This window comes from Arachis hypogaea, chromosome 9 (assembly GCF_003086295.3).
Source record: "Arachis hypogaea cultivar Tifrunner chromosome 9, arahy.Tifrunner.gnm2.J5K5, whole genome shotgun sequence".
In the NCBI taxonomy this organism is placed as follows: domain Eukaryota; kingdom Viridiplantae; phylum Streptophyta; class Magnoliopsida; order Fabales; family Fabaceae; genus Arachis; species Arachis hypogaea.
The window spans coordinates 13,315,743-13,341,175 of NC_092044.1; the positions used below are offsets into that span (position 1 = coordinate 13,315,743).

Consider the following 25,433-nt stretch of genomic DNA (forward strand, 5'->3'; position numbering starts at 1 on the left):
CTAAGAGTCAATCTTCTTCTTCCCTTCAGCCAAAACATGCTGATGCAATGCTCAAGGCAAGAGGGAAGAAAAACAAAACCCTAACACCATAATCAAACCACCATAACTTACCGTTCCGAGCTCCGATCGCCACACCGTTTATGGCCACGGGACCACCGCGCGAGCTCTACGAATCTATCAGAACAATTTCATAAGTAAGATTCACTCTCACTCTAGTTTCTCTACCCCCTTGATTTTTGAAAATTGTGAGTATATATATGTTGAGATTTTGTTGGTTTTGGTACTTTAGGTTCGATTAGGCTCGCGAGAATTGTTGGGCTTGGTTCATTTGGTCTGTGGATACAGTAAGGATCATTAACCCTATTCAATTCTTTGATTTAGTGTGTTAGAAATTAAATTTGGGAATGTATATGTGATAATTGTGTTAGGTATATATATATATATATGTGATATAAAGCAAAAATTGAAAACATTAGAGGCTTGATTGGAAGCTTGGGAAGCTGAATTATGGTGAGGAAGGCTTGTGAGCTTGTCTTATGGAGTTGTCTTGAGTTATACGTAGAAATCAGCCAAGGTATGGTTTAGGTTTCTCGTATTTAATATATAATGTCTTGTGAAAACATAGGCTAGGTGACCATAGGATAGGAATGAATGCATGTGTATGTTAAATTGTTTATTGCCTTGAGAATAATTGTGAATTTAGTTGAGGGTTGGTTGTTTTTTGATAGTGGGGATGAAGTATAGAATGTATATGATACTTTACTGATGATTGGTAAGGTACTAAAAGAATGGAATATGTGTATATGATGAATGATTCAGGACCTTGTTAGTTAGTTGAGGAAATGTATGTATGAAATGGTGTAATATTAAGGAATGGTTGATTAGGGTGATGGTGATGCTGTAAATGGTAAGTTGTGATGCTATTTGTATGAGTGGAATGTGGTATTGAATTTGATTTTGGTAAAAATAGAGGTTAAGAACTTTGGTGAAAAAAATTGATATTTGGCCAAACTTCGGTGAGCCATAACTCGAATTCCGGACCCTCAAATTATTTCAAACTTATTTTATAAAAATATTGGGTTCTTTAAGATACCACCATTTGAAGAATGGAAGAAAAATGTTTTGAAACAAAAAAGTTATGCGCGTCGGAAGTTCGGTGGGCAAAATTAAAATTCTGCAGCACTTAACCAAATTTTCTTCTCCAAAGGATTTGCGTACGCGAACACTGTAAGCAACACGGCCAACCCATTCGGGTTTGGTGTTTCACGTGCGTGAGCAGGAGTATGCATACACGACCAATCCTTTTGGGTTGGGCACCTCGCGTACGAGAGCAAGGTGCGTGCGTACGCAAGCCGTGAATTTGAGGGGTTGTGTACGCGACCACTTGCAAGCGACGCGGCCATCCCTTCTGGGTTTGGTACCTTCCATACACGAGTTAGAGGATGCGTACGTGAGAAAGGACAAATCAGTCCTTGCGTACGCGAGCAAGGTGCTTGCGTACGCGACATCCTTGTTTTCAGCAAATGAGCTTTTGTGTTTTAAAGCTAAATTTTGAACCTCTAAACATCTGTTTTTACTCTTTTAGTCCTAGATCATAGCGGTAAGCTTAGTAATACGATGAAGGTAGGAAATGAAGTTAACTTGGGGGTGAAGCAAGGTTGGAAAATTGATGAATTACATCTGGAAATGTGAATACTTGGAGTGTATGTGGTGCCATGGCTTTAATGATTGATTGTGCAATGATTATGAATGTTTATGAGGCTTATACACAATTATCTGATATATGAGTTTTCCTGAGTAAAGTACCGTGGCTTGCCCCCATGTGTTCCAGGTTGAGACTCGATACTCTATTGACGCTACGTTGTAAGGGTGACTGGGCACTTATAAATTCTCAAGAAGGTCAACCCCCATTGAGTAAAGTTTTAAATATATATATATATATATATATGAAAATTATGAATGAGAAGAGAAAAGCTATGTATAGACTCATGGGGATGCGCGACGGGGGATAGTCCAGGATTTAGCATCCGAACTTGTCGGGTTAGCTTGATAACCGACATATGGGACTCATCTGCCATACATCATGTGCATATTATTTGAATTGCTTGCTTATGCATTAATTAGGAATGCCTAATTGATTATAATATACTAATTGTTATACTTGCTATTTGCATTACTTGTATCCTACCTGTGTTTGCCATTGTCTGCTTGTCTGTCTGTGCAAATTCACCGGAGATGGAGGTACGGAGAAAATGTGGAAAGATTTAGTATTCAAGTTAAGTTTAAGTTAGGTTTCGGAATCCTAAGAAGACCACCCATTTATGGTTTCGGTTTTTAGTCTATTAAGCCTTATAATATGAGTATCGGCGGTCTAGGATTGTCTCTAACATTTCCAGGACCTTATATCTTATGTGTGTGGCACCTTTACCATGCTGAGAACCCTCGGTTCTTATCCCATACAATATTGTTGTTTTTCAGATGCAGGTCAAGAGACACCTCGCTAGGTGTCTAGAGCTCTGCAGTGAAGTGTATTTTGGGACTTCATTTTGGTGTATAGCTTATATATAGTCACATGTATAACTCTCCAAACAACTTGTTTTATTTTGTACCTCCTAGAGGTTTAAGGAGATTTAGGGTTTTATTTATGTATTTTGGACCTTGAGTTATGATATATGTATGTAAATATTCTCCGGCCAGCCTTAGCTTCGTAGGCTGAGTTAGGAGCTTGTTATTTTGTACTCTTGACCTTCTACTCTTGTCTTATATATATATATATATATATATATATATATATATATATATATATGTTAGTGAACCATAGCTTTCTTCGTACGCGAATAATCCTTAATCTTGAGCATTGCACTTTTAATTTTACAATTTTCGTTTTATCTATTCTTCAAGGCTCCTAGTATACTACCTTCTTTCGACTATTATACGTATATATATTTTACATTAGAGGTCGTAATACCACACCACCTCTGCTTTACGACTTAAGCGTAAATCTCTGGGTGGTAGAGTGTTACATTAAGCTTTTCCTCCACTTTGTCTATTACTGGCTTCCACGTCTTAACTATCCTTGGGTTTGCTCCTAACGAGATACCCAGATAGTTAACTGGAAGGGTGGCTTGATTACAGCCCAACACACTGCACATAAATTGTACCCACTTCTCACCACAGTTAATAGGAATCAAGTTTGATTTGTCAAAGTTAATACTTAAACCTAACATCAGCTCAAAACAACAAAGCAGTCTCCTGTAATTCTTGATGGTCTCTTCCTCAGCAGGGCAGAATAAAATAGTATCATCTGCAAACTAAAGATGCGACAACTCAATATGATCTCTTCCAACCAACAATGGCGATATGTGACAGTTTCTAACAGCCTCTCCAATCATCCTTTGTAGGACATCAACAACAAGTACGAACGAAAATGGGGAGAGAGGATCACCTTGTCGCACGCCCCTTTCCATCTTGAACGGCATGGACGGCGAGCCATTTATCAATACTGACATAGAGCACATACTAACATACTCCATAACCCACCCCCTCCATCTAGGTTTGCACTTAGAAAACATGCGTTCTCCCATTATACCTTCTCACGTTGCGAAACTCCTCTTGCCGCGATGTCACATGGTCACACCCTCCCCCTCCAACCTTTCTCATTGCGCCGTCGCTTCCTCTCTTCCAACCCTTTTCATCTTGAAATCGCCCTCTCTTCCTCCATCTCCTCTCGCCCTATCACGTTGCCCGTGAAGGATCGGCGTTAAGCGGATTGGGCTCACAGAAGACATCAGGGTTGGAGTGAAGAGCCATAAAAGCACCTGCCAGAAACTGTATAAAAAAAAGGACCGAGAACTACATATGGTCTGAGACTCACTTCCTTGAAAAGAGGGAAGCGAGTTATGTAGGTTGCCGCCGTTCGAGAAATGTAGCGGTTGCTCGACCAAAGCCGGTCAAAAAATCGATTATATGCTTGATATTGCCAGAAGACCGATGAGACTTACCAGAAGTGAAGTGCAGAAGAGCGCATATTTTTAATAAAAAACTTAATATGCTCATCTCCAAGCCTAGCCTACTCTACATTATCATATGGTTTCACGGGCGCGTCCAACCGTATCTTTCCACTTGTCAGTTCAAAGTCTAAAAGCCGGTCAATAAGACAGGTCCAGATCCTAGTGCTTTCGAGATGGTTCGATTGCTAACAAAGGCAAGCATGGGAAAGTTCCATAAATAGTCGGCACATTGAAGAATATCTAGAGAGGCATTTATGAAATCGCTCTGATTCTATCTCTGTTTGTTTCGTTTGAAGAAAGGAAGGATCCGAACAAAGAATCGATCTTTCTTTTGGTTGTTGAATCTCTTTTTGATTGATCAATGTGTGATATTCCGAATCCTCATTCGTAATGGAATTCCTGGTTTGATCAGAAGATCCTTTCAATTGGCTAGAATCCGTTACTTGAATGAAACTAGATCTCGTGGAATCATATTCAATATTTGATGATACATTCCGTACCTTGCTAAAAAAATCGATCCTTGTTTACCAACCACACATTGTCTATCCAAATCCAATTCTCTCTCGATATGCTCCTCAAAAAATCTGATTCGTGTGGATTCTTCCCCCAACTAACGAAGAGGTCTTGGCGGAATTGCCACATATGAAATTGAGCACAACTTTGTACCCCGTAGAAGTCTTCTAGATTTTTTATGATTCTTTTTACTTGTTTTGAATATTTCTTTCTCCTACATTTTAGAGGTATCTTTTTTATATTTCTTGAATGTTCTTTTCTTAGTTTTTGAAAGTTCTTTTTTAATAATTTTGGATATCTCGTTTTGTTAGATTTTGGATTTTTTAAAATAATTTTGGATATCTCTTTTTTGTTAGGTTTTAGATGTTTCTTTTTGTTACGCTTCAAATATTTCTTTTTATTAGATTTTGAATATTTTTTTTGCAATAATTTTAAATTTTTTTATTTGATTTTTTATGATTATTTTTATATTTTTATGTTTCTTTTCATTTAGTTTTGGATGTTTTTCATTATAATTTGAATTTATCTCCGAAGATAAAATTAGAAAAAAAGTTGTGTAGACTTAGATTTTTTTTCCCCTCCTTGTTGGGCTTCTTTTGCATATCATATACTAGTTTATTGTAACTCTAGTTGATTATCTAACAAAGTTGTTTCGACAAATCGCATAATTTGATCAAATTTTGAATCTATTTTTCAAAATCAAACTAATAAATCTAAACCATAAATTGTGATATAATATTATTATTTTATTATATAAATTAAATTTTACATATAATGATTTAATTTGTTATATATTTTTATCATATTTATATAATCTTATTATTTAGTAAGTATTTTGTGAATATAAAATAAGATTCATTTATTTATATATTTTACCCATTTAAAGTTATTTCTAGTTTTAAGAATAAGATTTTAAAATTTTATTTTTTAAAAAACGGAATGAATTGAACTAATTCAAACTGCAATAGTTTGGATCGGATTAAATCAAATTTAAAAATAAAATCTAACCGCAAATATCTCTGTAGAATTCAAATGTGGTTATATTAACGTGAATTTGATAATTAAAATTTATTAGATATTAATTTAATTAAATATATTAAATTATTTAATAATTTTTAACTATCAACTTTAGATAAAAATAACTAAATGTGAATGTGCATTTAAATTTATATAACCAAATAATATTATTTACACCAAATAAAAATTTCTCATAAATCTTTTCTTTATTCTTACAAAATATAGATTTAGGCTTACTGTCCCACAGATGTATAACTTAAAATGGACAAAAAGTTTATTTGTGACTATACATAAGAGTTAGAAAAATGCAAAGTGTGATATAAAAGTTGAAGCAAAGAAATTATCATTCCCCGCATTATATAAAGAAAATACCATATTATTGTGAACATTCAATTAATATTGTTGCAAGTGAATTGATAATAGGTTTAATTATTCTATTGGTTTTTATAGTTTTGCAAAATTTTTAATTAGGTTCTTATACTTTTTTTTTTTTTAATTGAGTCATTGCACTAATTTTTTTTCAATTAGATCTCTCTTGACAGTAATTAATTTAATTGTATAAGGATCTAATTAAAAAAAAATTATGCATGACCCAATTAAAAGGAAAAAAATATAGGAATCCAATTAAAAACAAAATTGGTACAAGAACTCAATTAAAAGAAAAAAAATATAGGAATCTAATTAAAAATTTTACAAAACTATAAAGACTAACAGAATAATTAAACGTTGATAATATAGTGTCCTTGTGTTGAGTTCTGCATGCTAAATTATGTGTGTGTAGTTTTTAAAAACAAATTATATATAAATTTTATAAATTATATTTTATATATATTTTTTAAAAAAATTATCAAAAGTATCTATGAAACTTACAAACGTTGATAAAAGTACTCATAAATTAAGAAAATTAACATTGTATCCATAGAAGATGGGTTTTGTATGATAAAAGTATCCAAATCCTAATTTTTTGTTGATTTTTTAATAAAATTTCCTAACTATCCCCTTTAATCTCAACTCACTTTTTCAATCTTTTATAACACAACCTACACTTTTAAAACCCTTATCATGGAATCCGAAACTACTCCTACAACTGACCAAGCCGAAATTAATGGTGATGGTGGTGGTAGAAGGCTTCAACCGATTCCTCGCAGAAAAATCTAGTATGGTAAGTTATTTTCCATTCTTTTCACTACATTTCTTCACACAAAGAAAGTCCTCGAATTAAGAAAAAAAGAAAAAAATAACTGAAACAGTTAAAAACTGTTCTTTTATAATTTTTTCTTTGATTCTTTATCAGTATTAGTTGATTCTATTGTTAGTCTTAGTGTTGCAATCCTCTGTTGTATTACTATCTAGAGCTCCACCATAAAGGTTCATTTCATATGTCCCCGAAACTGTAACATCACCATTCAATTTGGTGTCGACACGGTAGCCGTCGACGGAAAGAAGCTTAGTCGCCTGCCGCACGTCTTCAGCCGCGTCCTGGAGCTCTCATCCGATCCGACGCTGATATTGCCATCAAAGAAGCTTTCGATTGCTTTCGCTTTGTCACCGAGATCAAAGAGGAGGATGAAAATATTGAAGGCGGAAGAGATAGCGATTAGGAGTGGCAACGGGGCGGGTGTTTGCTCTACCCGATCCCGCTCCGCCGTACACCAACCCGCATAGAACCCACCCCACTTCTACCCGCGGGTAGTAAAACGCTGAACCCTAACCCGCCCCTACCTGCCCCTATAATTATTAAAATCTAATAAATAAAATTAAATTTCAAAATTTATATAACCATCATCACATACATAACATAAATTAAAGTAAAAATTTAAATATGATACAATATTATTAATCATTTACTAATTATTTTACATATATTATACATATTATATATTAAAATAATATATATTATATATATAGCGGGGCGGGTATTACCTAAACCCGACTCCGTCCCGCCCCTCCCAAGAACCCGCCCCGCTAAAAACCCACCCCAAGCGAGTAGGGGCAGAGTGGGTACCCACGGATTCGGATGGTATTACCATCCCTAATAGCGATGATATCGGCAACACCGAAATAAAGGAGGGCACTAACGAGAGAGGCTTGCATGAGAGAGTGGATGATGCTTTGTGGCGAACTAAAGGTTTCCAAAATGGCCAAAAGAGATTACAGAGGCAATAGAATTGGAGCAAAAAATAAAGGATGTGAATCAATAATTCACCCAAACAAACCTTTAATCAATAATTCACAATTGTACAAATTAATATAATACATATAGAGTAAAGTATTGTTTTTGTCCCCAACGTTTAGGGTAAGTCCTATAATTGTCCCTAACGTTTCATTCGTCCTATTTACGTCCCCAACGTTTGAAAACTGATTCAATGTTACCCTCTCGTTAAATTGATTGACGGAACACTAACGGAGATGCTTACGTGGCTAACTTTGTCCACTGTGGCAAATGTTTTTCCTAGTGACCGTTACTGAGAAAGAAAGAAAAAAAGAAATATTTATTTAAATTGGGAACCCTAATTTGAGAATGCACCTCTTGTCCCCTTCTTCTTCTCACCATCGCCGACTCTGCACTGGTCGTTGGTGAGTCCATGGCTTCGCAAGCCTCCCAGGCGGCGCCTAGTTGCAATGCTTCGTATCGAAACAACAGCCAAGGGAGGCGACGGAGAACAACTTGTTACTGTGGGGAGAGGCCAGTGCTTGTGACTTCATCAACGGCAGAGAATCCCGGAAGGAGGTTTTGGGGCTGTGTTAACTATAGGGTAAGTAGAAAACGTAATTGTTGGGGTTTAGCTGTTACCTGATTATCTGATTTGAATTTTTTTTTCTAGTGTTGGCCTAGATTGGAGAAGAGTGTGGGTACTTTGTATGGGCAGAGTCTGAGAAGGAGCAAGAAGTTGCTCGATTGAAAAGGAAAATCACAGGCTTGAAGGGTAAAGTTACAACACTTGAGAGGATGTTGACAATGGCAGTAGCAGTAGCTCTGGTTGGATGGACATGTGCTATGATTTTATTGTGTGAAAAATTGTCACTGACAAGAAATGGGAGGTTTTTTCTGCATTAAGGTTGCAGAACATAAGTGGTAGTGTAGGCTTCTTGGCAATATCTTGTCTGTATTTTGGAGTGTGGGTGTAGAGATTGTGTTGGATCAAATGTAAGATGTTGATTGAATGATTTTGAATGAAAATTCATTGTTACCCAATTTTATCTGTTCAGTTTACATTGTCAGGGAACATCATTGAAGTAACTATTTGCAACCTTGATTAAACACTTCATTGACACAGGAATAACATAAAAGATTTGCCTCAACATTAGGCCTATATAGGCGATAGTCATACAAGTTAACCAACAAAGATATCATGCAGATATCCAAAAACTGGAAATATAAGTCAACCTAGATAAGATAAACATTGTTTTTGAAGTAGCAACACATCCAGATACAAAAAGTGAAACCAACAACCATAGTTTCTAACAGAAAACAAAATGCAAAATACAAAAGGTATCACAAGTGATATAAGTTTACAAGTGACCATAAATCACTCCAACTTCTTCCATGCTCTTGGTGGAGTCCTGGCCATGAACCTAAGGGTGGACTGGCTGACCCTCTTCACTGGAGTGGGCAGAACCCTTGCAGTGGTTGGGGCTGGTGCAGAAGTAGTTTGTGAATGATCCATGGCTGCCCTTTTCACTGCAGCTTGTGATTGCTGGGAGCTGACACCTGAGTTTCTCTTTGGGTCTGAGGGTGATTTGTTGTTGCTTCCCTTCTGCTTCCTATTTGCACTTTCACTAGCCTTAGTAGAAGGTGTCTTGGCGGAGAGTCTCGCACTTTTTCTGACCCCTCTCTGTGACCTCCGCTTTGAAGCAGAATTACCAGCAGTCTCAACCTATACACAAGACAGAGAAATAATTAATTGAGATAAGGAAATGATGAAGACATCAGTAAGCACAACAACAAATAATATATGACATATACTTACAACAGGAGATGGAGTGACTTTGCGCTTCTTTGGACAACTCCTTTTGTTATGACCAGAGCACAAACAATAAGAACACTTTTGTTGTTGTTCTTCACGAGATAGGCCAGTCCTAGTTGATTGCTCATCAGCAGCTCGTGTCCTCTTCTTCTTTGGCCTCCCAATGGGTTTTCTATAAGTGGGAGGCAACACATCCTCCATTTGTGTTCTGTCCCAAAGGTTTGGCCCATTAACAGGGAACACAACATGTTAGTAGCAGGAGATGTATGCAGCCTTCTTATAGTAGTTAGATACATAGGTATCAACGTTGAAGCACATTTTCCTTATACAAGTCATCGCATGTGCACAGGGAATCCCAGACAGTTGGAACTTCCTACACGAGCACTCTTGATTCCTAAGATCCACCACAAATTTTTCCTTCCCTCCATGGATGCTAACCACCTCATATGTATCACGTCCAGCATACACACTTACCTAGTTCCCACTTAGTTCAGCCTGTTTTTCTACTTTAACTCTAATTCGTGGTAACACATCTCTATTGTAAGGCATTATCCTATCCCTATTGTCAGCACAACGTTTCATTATATAAACACGAATATCCTCTAGCATAGTCACTATCGGCTTCTCCCTAGCCTCAACCAGAACAGAGTTAAACACTTCACACATATTGTTAACTAAAGTGTCACACCTAGGTCTACACACAAATCTGTGACGACACCAGTACTTTGTCGGTATCTTCATTAGATAGTTGTATGCCCCTTGATCCACCTTCTGTATCACAGTCATCCTCCTTTCCCATTCTTGATAATAGGTAGCCTTGGCAGCATTCCACATCATTAGCTTCAACTGGATCCCTGGATATCTCTTCTTGAAATTTGCATACAGGTGTCTAACATAAAACCTATGGTCAACCCCAGGCAGAAGCTCCTCAAAAGTTGGCACTAAACCCTGTTGCATCCACAAAATAAATGAGTGTGCATTATTCAATGTATACTACAACAGTTGTATAGTAAGGGGTAGAGAAAAGAATAGTACCTTCTGTTGGTCAGACATGAAGGTGCAGGTTCTAATCTTGTCAACTCCCAGATCATCACACAGAAGCTGGAGAAACCATGTCCATGAGTCCTTGGTTTCAGCTTCAACAACTGCGTATGCTATCGGAAGGATTTGATCGTTTGGGTCCCAACCCATTGCAGTTAGGAGCCAGCCTCCATAGGGTGTCTTCAGGAAGCAGCCGTCCAGCCCAATCATCGGCCTACATGCCATGAAACTCCTCCTACAGGCATCTAACATCACATATACCCTCTCAAATCTGGGTCTTAAATCTACTCCTGGCACTGGTCGTTCAGAAGCAAACTCCGGAGGCCTCTGGACTTTCAAATGCACAGAAGACCCTGGGTTAGTCTTCAGCAACTCATGACAGTAGTCATACAACCTTCTATACTGCTCTATGTATGTCCCCTGTAACTCATCCAGAGCAAACTGTCTGACCCTAGAAGCCTTGGACTTGGTCAACTCCATATTCCACTTTGTGTAGGCTTTCCTCATTAGTGTGGTTAACTTAATCTTCGGGTTCTCAGCAATTTTATTCAGAAAAACTTTACTCAGCCACTTGGCATGCATGATACCAATCTTCAACTCCCTGGAGCAGTTGTGCTTGTTGTTGCAACTCTTCAACTGCCAACTTCGCTCATGTTTCATCTTTCCACAGTATGCATACCACTCACAACCTTCCACACACTCCACTTTAACCCTCCTCAGATCCACCTTAGAGAACCTAAGACCTCTTCCACTACTGACAGCATATGCAGTCACACAGTCTTTGAACTCCTCCCTTGACACATACAAGGTTCCACTTCCCACTTGTATTCACTCATGTTCTTCAAGGGCCTGTGAATCGGAAACCTCTTTTCCATGTCCTCTTCATCATCACTCAACGGAATATCTAGAAAATCCTCACTGTTATAGCCTGCATCCTCATCCCCAAATCCTCCTACAATTTTCTCCTTACCAACAGTTGGTGCAGCTGGTTGTGAAGATTGATCCTGGGACTGACTAGGTATAGACTCTTTTTGCCCCTCTTCCGTGATGTTCACATCAACTAATCCTTCAGCTCCCTCCCTATCATCATCACTGTCACCAAAGCCAAGGCTTTCATCTGATGCATTCCTAGCAATTGACTCAGAGCTCCATGAACTTTCACTCCCCCTAGGTTCATAGTCATCATCATCAGTGGTCTCACTCCCCTCGTCCTCTTCTTCAACAGCATCATTGGGCCCAACCTCATCCTTTTCAGTGGGCCCATCAGTAGCTGGTATTGACCCAAGCCCAACACCAGGGCCTTCATACACAACAATTGGGCCAGGCCCAGCCTGATCACTTCCTTCAGCAGGAACAGTAATTTGCCCAGGTTGCACATCTTCTCCCACTTCACTTGTCTTGTGAACAACATAAACCTCAACCATATCATCTCTCACCCAATTCTTGCCATATCCATGGCATCTTTATCATTTTTTAGCATGGTTAATCCTTCCTCTAACCCAGCATTCACAGCTTTATACCACATCGCAGCGATATCCTTCTTCAAATATCCCTGTCTACAAACTATCTCATACACCTCAATCAAACTCCATTCATCGTCATTACAGAAGTCTACAATGGATGTCTCCCCACCCAAATACCTAACAGCACCTCCTTCAAGCCGAAACCTCCCCTGGTGATAAATTTTTACACTAAAGTCACTCATCTGTTCCGCTACGTTTCCTATTACAAGTTTCAAACATCATAAAACCACGGTGATCAGTGTGAAGGCCAGAAAGTCTAAATCAAAATATTGCCCTTACATCAACAACCCCAAACCCTAATAGCAACAACATAACAATGACAGAACCCTATGCATACTCATCTTTACTTGCATGACCTATTCCCATCAAACGAAAATCAAACATAGATTCAACATACCTTTTCACTCTGTCTCGTTTCCGAGTTCCTGGTACCACCAACACGGGGCAATGCTGTTCTCTGTAGGGAATATAGACCACACCAGCACGCTTCAATCGGTCTTCTTCCTTAGTAATCGAGGGCGAAGAACATGCGGTCACAAGTCGATAGGGTTTACGGAGTGTGGGTGGAATGCGAAGTGTTACGTTTTTCGATGCTCTCTGTTTGCAAGCGTTTCGTATGCTTAAAAGAAACATTATGCGCAAAGGAAAACTCGTGTCAATACACACGAGTGGGGTTACCAACATCTCTGTTCCACGTAAGTATCTTCGTTAGTGTTCCATCAGTCAATTTAACGGGAGAATAACATTGAATCATTTTTCAAACGTTGGGGACGTAAATAGGACGAATGAAACGTTAGGGACAATTATAGGACTTACCTCAAATGTTGGAGACAAAAACAATACTTTACTCATACATATATTAAGAGAAAACAAACTTGTGTTACTTAAATTCCTAAAATATTCCCATAATCAGATCAGATCTCAATAATTTTTATAGAATGACACTCAGAGTAATACAGAATAATTATGATAAATTTCACAAATGTACTGTGTCTAATTCATTTAAATTTATGTTTATAATTTTATCTTCCTTTGTTTTTTATCGACTAACATTATCTTTGTTAAAATATGATTCCAACATGTCTTTTTTTTTTTTTTGGCTCGGAATACATGTTTTATATTCAATATTTTGCTATTTCCAATTCTTCCATCTTATTGGGCCTAAGCAATAAAAATGATCAAAACCATGTTTTTCCAAAATGGGATGAAGCTCTACTTCTTAATAGTTATACCAAAAACCATAAACTATTCATACTGACCCACAAAAAACAACTTCGGCTTGTACAAAAACCACTCGGCTTAACTGATCAAATCTGAACCGAAAAAATTATAGTGATTTAAGTGGATTTGCCTATTTATAACAAGTTTTGACGATTTCTTATAGGGATGATAATAGAATAGGATAGGAATAAAAAATATCTTTTTGCTCTCCGTTTCTACCCCTAAATATATTCTCTCTTCCCTTCTCAGTTTTTGCTCTGAAAAAATATTGTTTTTTATCTCTATTTTTTATAATCAGAGACAATAAAATGATAAAGGAGTGACGACACAATAAGTATTGAATAAAAGTGCGAGATATAGTTGTAACTGTATGAGAGATTAGAATTTACGAATTATGGTCTTCTAATGTAATTGGAGAGTGTTAGTGTTGCAATAAAAAAGAAAGACACTTTTAAAATTAGAGTTAGATTTTTTAATATATATATATATATGTGGTATATGAAATGACTAACAAATTTATATTAGAAATAAATTATTAAAAGTATTTAAGTAAATTTAATAATTCAAAGATTAGCGAGATTTTCGTTCGAATTCTCACGTTTATCTCGAGGAATTTTGGCCCCATTATATTCCTAACAAAAATTTTTTTCCGTCTTTGAGTCCCCATTTAGAACAGCCTCCACATGAATCCTTGCGTTTTGAGAAATTTTGTCATTTCTATTTCTTTTTTTTTTGTAAAATAGTTTGTGTACCAATATGACTAAATAAAATGTCATATTTTTAAATTAATTTGAGTTGGTCGAATAGTCAGCTTACTTGTTTGTCTAAATAAATATCGAAAGTTTAAATTCCTTTTTTTATATACAGCAATTCATTGTTCAGTAGCAGATTCTTAAATTAAATTCAGAATTAATTCTTAACCTATCAGATTAAGAGATATTATGGACAAAAAAAAATCATTTTTTAAAATATTAGTATTTCTATTATTATCGAAAAAGTTGTAATATGTTAATAATAAAGTGCATTAAAAAAATTTATTAAACTTAAACTCAGAACTTGGTTGTACAACTCGTATATTAATAAATTATTTTAAATTTAACTGGTATTACATATAGAAAATGAGTTGGAAAACCACGAGGAAGAAAATAATTGAGATTTTAGCTAGTGATGAACAAGTTGTTAGTTATAAATGTATACTAGCAATTCTTTATTTTATGTTTAAAGTAATTTTACACATTTATTTCAATTCATGTTACCTTAAATTTTATTTGTTATTTTCTATGAAAAATTATGGTATCTTGTGTTTTAATATATTTTAGAATTTTTTAATATTTGTATAGTTTGTGACAAAGAAGTCAATTATTATTCTCAACCAAATCAGCAAATGCACTTTTGCATTCACCAAGAATTAGAGTAAACTTTCACTTTAATCTCTAACAATCTGCTAATTAATAAAATCAAAATGCTATGTCCATCTTTAACTATTTATTTTAGGAATCAATATGTACAAATATTTTTATTTTTTTATTTTTAATATTAAATTAATAATGGTGTTTTTTTAAATTGTGATTTATTGTGATATTTTTTTAAAATGTTGGATGATTTAATGTACGGAATACAAATCGGACTGTCCGATTTTTAAGAGATACAGAAATTGGACCATCTGATTTTTAGGTACACAAATCGGACCGTCCGATTTCTGTACACGGATCGTCCGATTTGTGTTGAAAAAATTAAAAAATTTTAAAGTACACAAATCGGTGGATCCGATTTGTATACTCCAAATTTTTTTAATTTTTTAACACAAATCGGTAGGTCCGATTTGTGTATTCTAAATTTTTTAAAATTTTTTCAACACAAATTGGTGTATCCCATAGTTTTAAAAAATATCAAAAGTTACCACGTTAAAGTATAACACTCACTTTACTACCATATCAAAATTTTTTAGCCAAATTTTTTTGACAATTAAATTTAAATTAACTCAATTATAAAAACTATTTACAAAATAAAATGCATGACATGTGTTCCAATGCTTAGCACACAATTTAAAGAACTTATATTATATTTATAAGTCTTTTTACACTTTTTATACTTTTTATTAACATTCATGTGAACAGATAATGATGCAATTCTAGTTATTGGAGGAGACTTATACAAAAATATTTTAAATATCTTTTTTTAAAGTTGTTGACGCGTCACATTAACTAGTTAATAATTTATTCTTCAAATTTGATTCAGCTCGATTGGTAAACATAAACCAGACTGAGTCATGATTAATTTTTTTTAATTTTATATTATGACATCGTGTATCAAATCGATAAACTCTACCTTCTTCTTCCTCAACGTCACTCTCTCATTTAAACTCGAACTTTCTTATCTTTCTCAGTATGGCTCATTATTCTCGCTCCTAAATATGCTCAATTTGTTTGGGATAAATAATTCCTTACACAATCAATAAAATGTATACATTTTGTTTACTTTTAAATTAATACAAATTCTTCATATCTTGTTCATAGATAAAAAATTTTAACAAAAAATCATGAGATACACAAATTAAATTTTCAGCTTTAAATCATCGTTCATAAAAAGAGACACTTAAACCCCTATTTGTTTAAAAAAAAAAAAATACTTAAACCCTCATCTATTTAAAGAAAAAAATATTTAAATTTTGTATTGTTACCGGTTAATATAATTATTAACACAGGAGTTAGAATGTCCCAACAAAATGAATAAATAAAAATTGGTACAATATTTAAGGAAAAAAAAGTATAATTTTTGTCTTTTGAGATTTGTTAAAAATTTTAAAAATATTCTTAAATTTTATTTTATTTTAATTTTATTTTAAAATTTTTTGATTTATATTAAATATATTTTTAACAGTAAAATGTTCAAAAAAATTAGGACTGATTCATCAATAATACATAATAACGATGTATAATTTGATTATTTTAAAGATTATTTTTGTAAAATTATTACTCAATTAATCTTAAATTTAAAAAAAAAATAATAATGGTTAAGAATATATTTGATGTAATAAAAAATTTTTAGAACAAAATTAAAATAAAATAAATTTAAAAATATTTTTAAAATTTTTAATAAACATTATGAACAAAAAAATATTTTATTCTATTTTAATTTGTTAAAAAAAAGTGTATTCATATGAAATTAATATTTAAAAATTATTAAATAATTTAATAAAGTTGATTAAATTAATATTGAGTACTTTTTTCATTTCTAAGATCTAAGGTCAAAATCAAAATCGTTTCAAAACAATTTTGCTCTTAAACAAAAATAAAAAACCCTCCTTACCCTCACAACTAACTTCTGCATCATCATCATCATCGTTGCGCATCTCTCTCCCTCTCCCTTTCTTTAGCGCCATCACCACTACCACCATAACCATCACACCTTCTTTCTCTCTAAATCACTATCACTCACCACAAACTAAATTCAGTAACAGCAACAACCAAACTTAGCAACAACAAATTCAGCAATTTCAGCAACAGCAACACACTTTCAGCAACAGCAACAGCAACAGCAACATCCACAAAATAAATCAACAGAAATTTTAAATTTAATAACAATTCAACAATTATCAACTACAACTTCAGATACAAAATTAACAACAACAGAAATTATAAAAAATAAAAAAGAAGAAAATAATGTTTATGTTTTTCAAAAAAAAAAAAGAAGAACGAAAAGAAGAGGAAGGAAATGACAGTGCGAGAACCTACTGTCATCAACCTCTGGCTGCCGCTGCCCTCAGTGTGCTGGTTCTACCATCTTTCTTCCCCCCCTTCTTTTCTTCTTCCTCTTCCTTCCAACTGCCATCCACCGTCGCTGTCCGTCGAAATCTAGCAGCCAGTACAAGCACCGCCTTTTCCTTTTCAGAACACGTCACAACGCCGCCATGTTGAGGGATTCGAACCTGAAGACGACAAACTCGAAAATGCTTCTATTGATTCCACCACTCTCCACTCTCTATTTTTCCAGCTTCTCACAACTGACTTCACTCCTTCTACCTCCATCGATCCCCAACCCAAACTCGCACCGTTCGATCTCTCGAAATTGCTGCTTACCACCTTAGATTTCTGGATGAGAATGAATTCGAAGGCCTTTCCATCAAATACTCCTTCTCCAATCACAATGCTTCTCACTCCAATTTTACTTTCTCTCTCACCCATCCCAACGTAAAGCTTCTTTGGAATTTTCTTTTTCTTCTCAACTTGAAGTAAAGGTAATTTGACGAGAAAGAGTAAAATTTTGAGAGAAAGGAAGAAAAAATTGGTGATAATGATAAAGGGAGTTAGAAGTTAATAGAGAAGGAAATTTTTTTTAATAATAAAATCATCTGAAAAATATTATTTATGAATAAAAAAATAATTTTATAATATTTTATAATGTTAAAGATGATTTTAATAAAAAAAAATTAAAATCAATTTTAATTTTAAATTAAAATTTTAAAAATAAAAAAATACTTAACTCATTAAATTATTATCTAATAACTTTTAACTAGTAAATCTTGTGGCATCACCTATCACCTAACTATTCTTAAATACAAACTCCACGAAAAGACACCTGCTTTCCCAGGAATCAGTATTAGATTTGACTCCATAAACCATAATGGGAACAAAGACAAACTAAATAGGAAGGGTAATAACAAAGTTCGTTACATTTTTCGTTTCGTTTCGTTTCGTTTTGTTCCCACCCGCCGCACACTAGAGTTCATTATCCAAAGGCAACCACATACCCAAACACATTGCATTTCTTTTATCCATAAACCCCGACCCATTTCTTCCGTTTATTCCCAGATCCGACACTCTATCCATCTCGCTCTCTGTTTTCCCACTCTTCCATCCCTCACTACCACATTGCCGCCACCGCAACCACTCACGAGGACCCCATCCGCCGCCACCTCCGCCGCCGAGGATCTCCACTGTTCCTCCATCCCTCTCTTTATCACTCACGATATTCAAGGTATGATATCTCTGCTAGGGTTTTTTATTTTATTTTTTAAATTTCTGTTAGGGTTTCAAAATTTCAGAATTTTGTGATTGATAATTTGTTGCTAATGTTTGTTTTTGTAGGTTTTGCAGTCGGCCAAATACGTATGTGAAAAGCACACAATGTGTTGACTTTGAAGCAAGAGGTTTGATCAATGGCGGCATGTGTGGCTTCCCCGTTCTCTAGTATGCCACATTTGCAGAGAGGAGCTGTTAGAGCAAGAGCCTACTCAAATCAGCCTAGTTTCAAGACTGTTAACAGGTTTCGTGCCTCTTATTTACGTTATTTTTGAAAGTATCAGTAATTCAACATATATTGAATATTTACTATTTATAAAATAGTAAGAACTGTAAATATGGCATATTGAACCCTTTTTAATTTTTTATATTCTACTCATTCTAGCCAATAATAGGTATTTCATTAAAAATATAATTTTGAAAACCGAACCTTTAATTGTCGTACAATATGAGAGTCCTGGGTAATTTTGCATAGTCAGTGTGGATGCATTATGTAAACTGAAACTTTAGTTCCTTACATGCATTTTTCTTTTTTCTCTCTTGATTAAGTTTCTAAAATTACAATCAGCATTAATAGTTCTCCATTTCTCCTAGTTCACCCTGTATAACTTAAATGCTTTGTTTATACGCGGGAGCTAGGAAATAGAATCTTTGTGCTTTGCTACGAGATAAATTGGGTGATCTTTGTTGCTTCGTTGCCTGTTATGAAGTTGCTAGTCTAAAATTCCAACTTTTTTTTACCAGAAACTCTTCCAGAAATCAATGTCAGTTAGTTCGCTTTGCTGCTTGGAAAATGTTTGAGCCAAATGCATCTGTCACCACACATTGTAAAATTAGTAGTCGTCTTCAGGTGACCTCCTTCAAGTGCATAGGCTTGGGGGCTTTGGTTGATTTGGATGGTGTAGCAGTCTCTAATTTGGTGCCCGTTGTTGATCAAGTGCTGTTGTTGGCCAGCATATTTCTCACGTATACGGCAGGAATAGTTAATTTTGGGAAACCTTCTACTAGTTATGAGAAGGTCACTTCTGATAAAAAAGTGCTTTCTGGAAGCTCTGACAACTATGGTAGGTAAGGGTAAGCGTGTCAAAGATATCAGGGTTTAATTATTTTCATCATTTTTCATGTAAAGAAAATTTCTTAGGATTTCGGAGAGAAAATTATAGTTTTTTTAAAATTTAATTGGTACCTATGTATTTTTGCAGTGTAGTGAAAGAAAATTACAAACTTGAGTCAAAGTATACATTCAATGCGGTGAGAGGAAAGCTGTTGAATTCTCTAAATGCTCTAGAGCAAAAAACTTATTCAGGAGATATCATCCTTCATTCTACTAAACAAAGCTTGAGTTTAAAAGCTATCTCTGGGGCTCCAAAGTTAAGGTTGCTTTGGGGTGCCTTTCAGAAAGTTGAGGAAGAGGTAGGCAGTGTCTTTATTTTCTCATATGTTATGTTGTCACATCTGTACTGGAGTTTTGACATGCTTGGGATGAGCAGTTGTTCTATTTGAATAAACACTTGAAACATGTTTTGCGTTTAAATATATTTCAGATATCATCAATATGATAGTTTTTCATTGCTGATGTGTTGTGAAAAGTCTAATTTGGAGATGTATTTTCTTTGAACATTCATATGAAAGAGAAGTCAAGCAATGGCTTTTTTTTGTGAAAGTCTAATTAATAGTTTTTTTTTATTATATAGATGTCATTAGAAACTTAAAATATTTTCTCTTATGGGCTTGGGAAAACTATGTCAGGAAAAAAAAAATCAGTTTCCAAGTTTGATTCCCTACCCCATTATGTTGCTAAGTTTTCTCTATATAATTTATTTCTTGATTCAATGATGCATACCAATGTGATTATGGACGCCAGTTACTTTTGCAACCTTTTAATATTGTTTTGAATGGTCTTAAATTTATTTTCCAGGTTAAGAATATTTCGAGCACTAGATCTGTTGCCATGGAGGATAATTTCTTTTCTGAATTTATACAAAGATCCTGTCATTCTATCTGCGACAGTTGGCTGGAAGATGAATATTCCCTATTAAAGGGTAATTTTGACAAGGTATATCAGGAAAGCAAATTTTAGTGACTTTAGTCATGACCTTACTGCCAATATGTTTGAATAGTTACTGAATTACTGATTCTACTTCTTTGCCTTTCTTGTTAGGAGCTTTCTTCTGTGATACATGAAAAGGTAAAACAAGATAATTCTATTGTACAGAGCATTACAAGGTCCGGAAAGATAGATCTATATTTGGAGTTACTGCAGTATCTTAGTTTTGGTTCACTTAGGTAAACCCTATCATTTTTTTTTTACCTATATAATATTTTTAAATTATAATCATTTCTATTACTCAATGTGCTTTTTTCCTTACACTTTCATTCATGCAGTCTTTGGATTGTATCAGTATGTCTTCTATCATGTATATAGTCAATGCTATAGATAACATGAATTCTAGTTGAGGTCTGCTGCCAATGGGCATAAAATCTTTAGCTTTGTTTTTGTATGTGAAAAACATATATTGTTGTCATCCAGGTTTCTGTTGATGTTGTCACTTGGTTAATGGTTTGTGTTGTTTAATTTCCAAAGGAAACATAATCAGAGAAGAGATTTTTTTTTCTTCTGGATTCTATTTTCACTTAAAAATGTTTCAAGTTGGAAAAAGAGTAAAAGAATGCCTGATGTCTCAGTGAAATTTCTAATGCATTAGCAGCCATTGCATGATTTCTAAATCCAGATCTGGCCTAGTATACAAAGGAAGACATGTCTTGCTTTAATGATGATGATGAGTGTTGTGACATCAAGTTATTAAAAGTGAAATACCCATTTAGATGTACAAATATCATTTTCCTGTCTTGAGGCTATGATTATGCATTTGTGCTGTAGTTTTTTCTTTCGATTCCAACAAGTTTTGAAATTATGTTTTTTTTTTTTTTTTGAGATAATCTTTAAGGAATCTAATCGATCATCCATATCTTATTAGGGAGGATTGTTGCTATGATTCCTGTATATTTGGTTTGCATGGCATTTCTATATTGGAAGATTTAGTGATAGCTATAGCAGATGGGGTTGCAAGTGTATATCTGGAGTTTATTTCTGTTGATAGTGATGTATCGAGTAAAACCAATAGCTTGGACATGTCATTATGTGCTTTGTCCACCAGAGAACTCCAAAAATTACGTAACGAGGTACATGGTTACATCTATGCTGGTCCGATGCTTGTTACAATTTGAAAACATTTACATTTATAATTTCTTTTATTTACTTTAATTTTTTAATTTTAATATTTTATTTACTCCGTCTACCTGAGTACCTGACCGAGCAGCATACTACTATCCACTAAATGGTAGGGTACCTCAACTAGGATTCTTACCCACGTTTTTTGTTATCATCACTTCTCCATGTTTCCCTTTCCTTTTGCTCACACCTTTCTACTATGAATTGTCCTCTTATGCGCGCTGTTCTTTCATTCTTTGCTATTTATTTATTAATTCGGAGCCTTAAACATTGCTAAAATAATCAGAAAATTATTATTTGCCATAAGCCCATAGCTTTCATTTGCAATTCAGCGCCAGAGTGGGCTTCAGCTTTGTATCTGGTCCTTCAAGAGTTTGGGGAGTTGGGGATTGTCCTGCTATCTGAGGAAACTTGTAAAAGGAACAATAATTAAAGTTCATTGGTTCCCAAGATATACCTGTTTTTCAGTATTTTTACATTTTTTTTCTCTACTGCCCATGAAATTTGATGGAAACTTTGATACACCTGATATCAGGTGGCTTTGAACCAATGGTTGTACCATAACATGGATACGGTTGTGTCAATGTATGAGGATCGATTTGATTTGTGCACACTTGGGAGTCAGCGCATTGATCTGCCAAATATTAGTCAGACTGAAACACAAAGTTGGTGGAGGAGGCTTAGCCAGCTAAATTCAAAAACTGTGTCCCCTGAATTACAGTGCTTGGTGATAAATCATTTTTCAATGCCAGTAAAGCGGACTAAGGAATTAAGAGCCTTGGCAGGATGGTATACTTTCTTGTTACTCTATTTAGGCTTATCAAATTCTTTTTCTCTCTTTCTATTTGAACTCTTTGAAAATGGTTTTCTTCCTATCCTTTTCTATCAGACATTGATCCATTTAGGCTGTAGCTGATCTCTTCTATTAGGACAAGGCTTAGTTGTCACTCTGCCTTTATTCCTTTCAATTTTTTATAACATACAAAGGAAATTGATTGTGGGAATACAAAGGAAATTGATTGTGGGAATACATTGTATGCATCAGGGACTGAAAATGAACTTTTAGTCTGAATATAGATAAAGATTAAGCTTAGGCTGTCAAATCTTTATTTCGTTTATTATATTTTTCTTAAACAAGACGTGAAATTCTATTAAGTAAATTTTTACAATGTAACGAGCCCACTTGGGGAAGGTACCTTATGGTAAGGCCTTGTGCGCTCTCACCACAATAGCTTATTAGCTATCTTCTGAGTTGTGATTCTCCTATGGTTTTATACTCGTAACATACTCTCCCTTCTGGATGTATAATATGTTTGTGTTTACATTGAGAATTCTAGACTTCTAGTTATGTTTAGGGGCTGAAGAGGGCATCTCTGTCATCCTTAAACAGAACTCATGCTTTGGTGAATGAAATAATGAATCTTTGGAATTAAGAAATTGGAAAATCTGCCAATGTGAATTTCAACTCTCTTTCAAATACTAGTTAGTGATGTGACCATTAAAAAATAAATCGATTTTTGACCATATCAGAAATACTTTGCATACAACACGAAAACATCCAACAAATTTCCAACAGTTTTTGTGTATTTTGAACACAATTTGAACAATATTTGTAATTTTACATCTTGAAAAGTTTGTGTAATTTGAGAACAACAGTATGTATTTTGTTTTGAAATGGCATTGTATTTGTGATAAACAGGTTTGTGCACATGTTTTTAAAATATATTTATAAACATTTATGTATTGAATGTTTATTGGATACTTTTTTGTTGTAAAAGTGGCATTGCTTGACAGCAGATATTTACTTGTTTTTGTTGTAATGCATTGTAGGCGATATTATTTCAGCTTGTTCCTGGAGTTATCTGACATATCAATGCCTCTGATTAGAGCAGTTATTGACAAAATGAGTTCTGCAATCTCATTCTTTTTGGTTACTTTGATAGGGAGGTCTCTAGGACTTATTTATACAGGCATTAGGCAGTCCCTCAGATGGAAATGAGAGATTACAAACAGGTGCAGTTTTGTGTGGTTCGGTATATTTCTTTTAATCATTATATTTGGCTTTCATACACGATGGGATTAGCGATAAATTTTTGTATAGGTACTGGTAAATTGAAAATTTGCGTCTTTCTTTCTTGTTCAAGTGAGGCTTCCCTAGTTTATATGTTTTATACATCTGAAAGCTTTTTTTAATGGCCGTTAATACATATACTGGTATACCATGGCCAGCATCGGGATCCTTACTTCGTGCAGCCCTAAAACAGTAAAATTTTGCATATAAAGCCTAAGCACTCTTTCATATGATCTGTCCAATTGAATCGTATTTATGCCATTTTCAATTTCTCTATGGTCTTGAAAAATAAAATCAAAATACCTAAATCTCCTTGGTTTGTAGTATGACACTCTCTCTATTTGGACTTCTGTTAGACGAAATTCCCACTATAAGTAGACAGAATTCTCTTCATTAAGGTTCAAATTTGTAACTAATGTTTATTTAATTATCGTAGATAAATTGAAATAAATGGATTAGGTTGTACTCTAATACATGAATATTAATTTCGTGTTTCATACGAGTTTTCCCTTAAATTCTAACCTTGTTTTGTATGTTTTATTCGGGAGCTTAAATTTTAGGCTAATTTTTTTCCTCCATGAAAGTGAGATGAATGATATACTTAAAGATTGTAATTGTTGGTGTTTTTTAAAATTGTGGTACAAATAGGGTTTGAACTCTGAACTCAATTTTTTTAATTTGTTCAAAACAGAAATCTGTATCTAAAATTAATCGGTGCCGCATTTAAAATTAACATTCTAATAGTTTACAGTCCAAAAAATAAAAAAAAACACTATTGTCAATTTAATATTAAAAAAATAAAGTGTAAATTTTACTCCCTTAAAAGTGATCTGTTTAGTATGCGGTAACAAATTTCAACAAGAAAAATTAATTCGTATTAAAAAAAAATACAATTAGCTATTTTTTAAAAATAGTACAATATTTAATTTTTTATTACAATAATTTTAAAAAATAAAACAAAATATCTAAAAATTGTAAATAGATTTAATGTCTTTTAAAAATTAAATTCATATTTAAAATACAAATTAAATCAAATTGAAATTTAAAATTTAAATCTTAAATTTTTGTTTCAAATTTAATATATTTAATATATTAATATATTATAATTTAAACATACATCTAAAATTTAAAATAAACTATAAATCATTTAATTATTAACTAAATCCATTTAAAATAAAAGCAGAGAAGTCACAAAACCCCACATCCAAAACTCAGAGGCTCACAACGACAATTCAGCGGCACACTCTGAAGACACAGAGAATTCATCCCGTGCTGCCATGTCTGCACCACAATTCTCCTCGACCTGCATCGTCTACGCCCTACATCCAAAACCTAGAGGCTCATAATGGTGCACTTAGAAAACTAAGAGAAGCCATTCATTGCCGCAGTTTGTTCGTGCCACCGTCCTCCTCGACCCTCATCATCGACGCCCCACATCCAAAATCCAGAGGCTCACAACGGCAACTCAGCGGTGCACATTGAAAACCCAGAGAAGTCAGCCGCCGTTCATCCGCGCCACCCTTTCTCCACCATGGCACTCATCCACAACGCCGCATTCCTCTCCTTCCAAGCTCATCTTCGTCGCCGCCGTTTGTCCACATCAACCATGCCGACGACTTACCTGAGGTTTGGATTATTTTGACACCACTAATTTTTGTATTATTCTGTCTAAACTTTTGATTTTTTTTTTAAAATGAAATTCGAATAAAATGGTGTGAGGAGATTTTCATATATATTGTAATGTAAAATTATTTTTTTATGTGCAATTTCTGTATTTTGGAAGTGTTTACATTTTTTAATCGATATTTTTGTGTTG

The 25,433-nt window shown here is 34.4% G+C and overlaps 1 protein-coding gene across 1 annotated transcript; it reads left to right on the forward strand.

Moving 5' to 3' along the window:
• The first annotated feature begins 17,832 nt into the window (after nt 1–17,832).
• Nucleotides 17,833–23,689, forward strand: LOC112710445 (uncharacterized). The gene is made up of 9 exons (XM_025762655.2): nt 17,833–18,270; nt 18,381–18,558; nt 19,059–19,382; nt 19,517–19,727; nt 20,233–20,370; nt 20,476–20,600; nt 21,293–21,497; nt 22,082–22,335; nt 23,377–23,689. The coding sequence occupies exons 2-9, from the start codon at nt 18,452–18,454 to the stop codon at nt 23,543–23,545; spliced, it is 1,533 nt and encodes a 510-aa protein (XP_025618440.1). The 5' UTR covers nt 17,833–18,270; nt 18,381–18,451; the 3' UTR covers nt 23,546–23,689.
• The last annotated feature ends 1,744 nt before the right edge of the window (nt 23,690–25,433 follow it).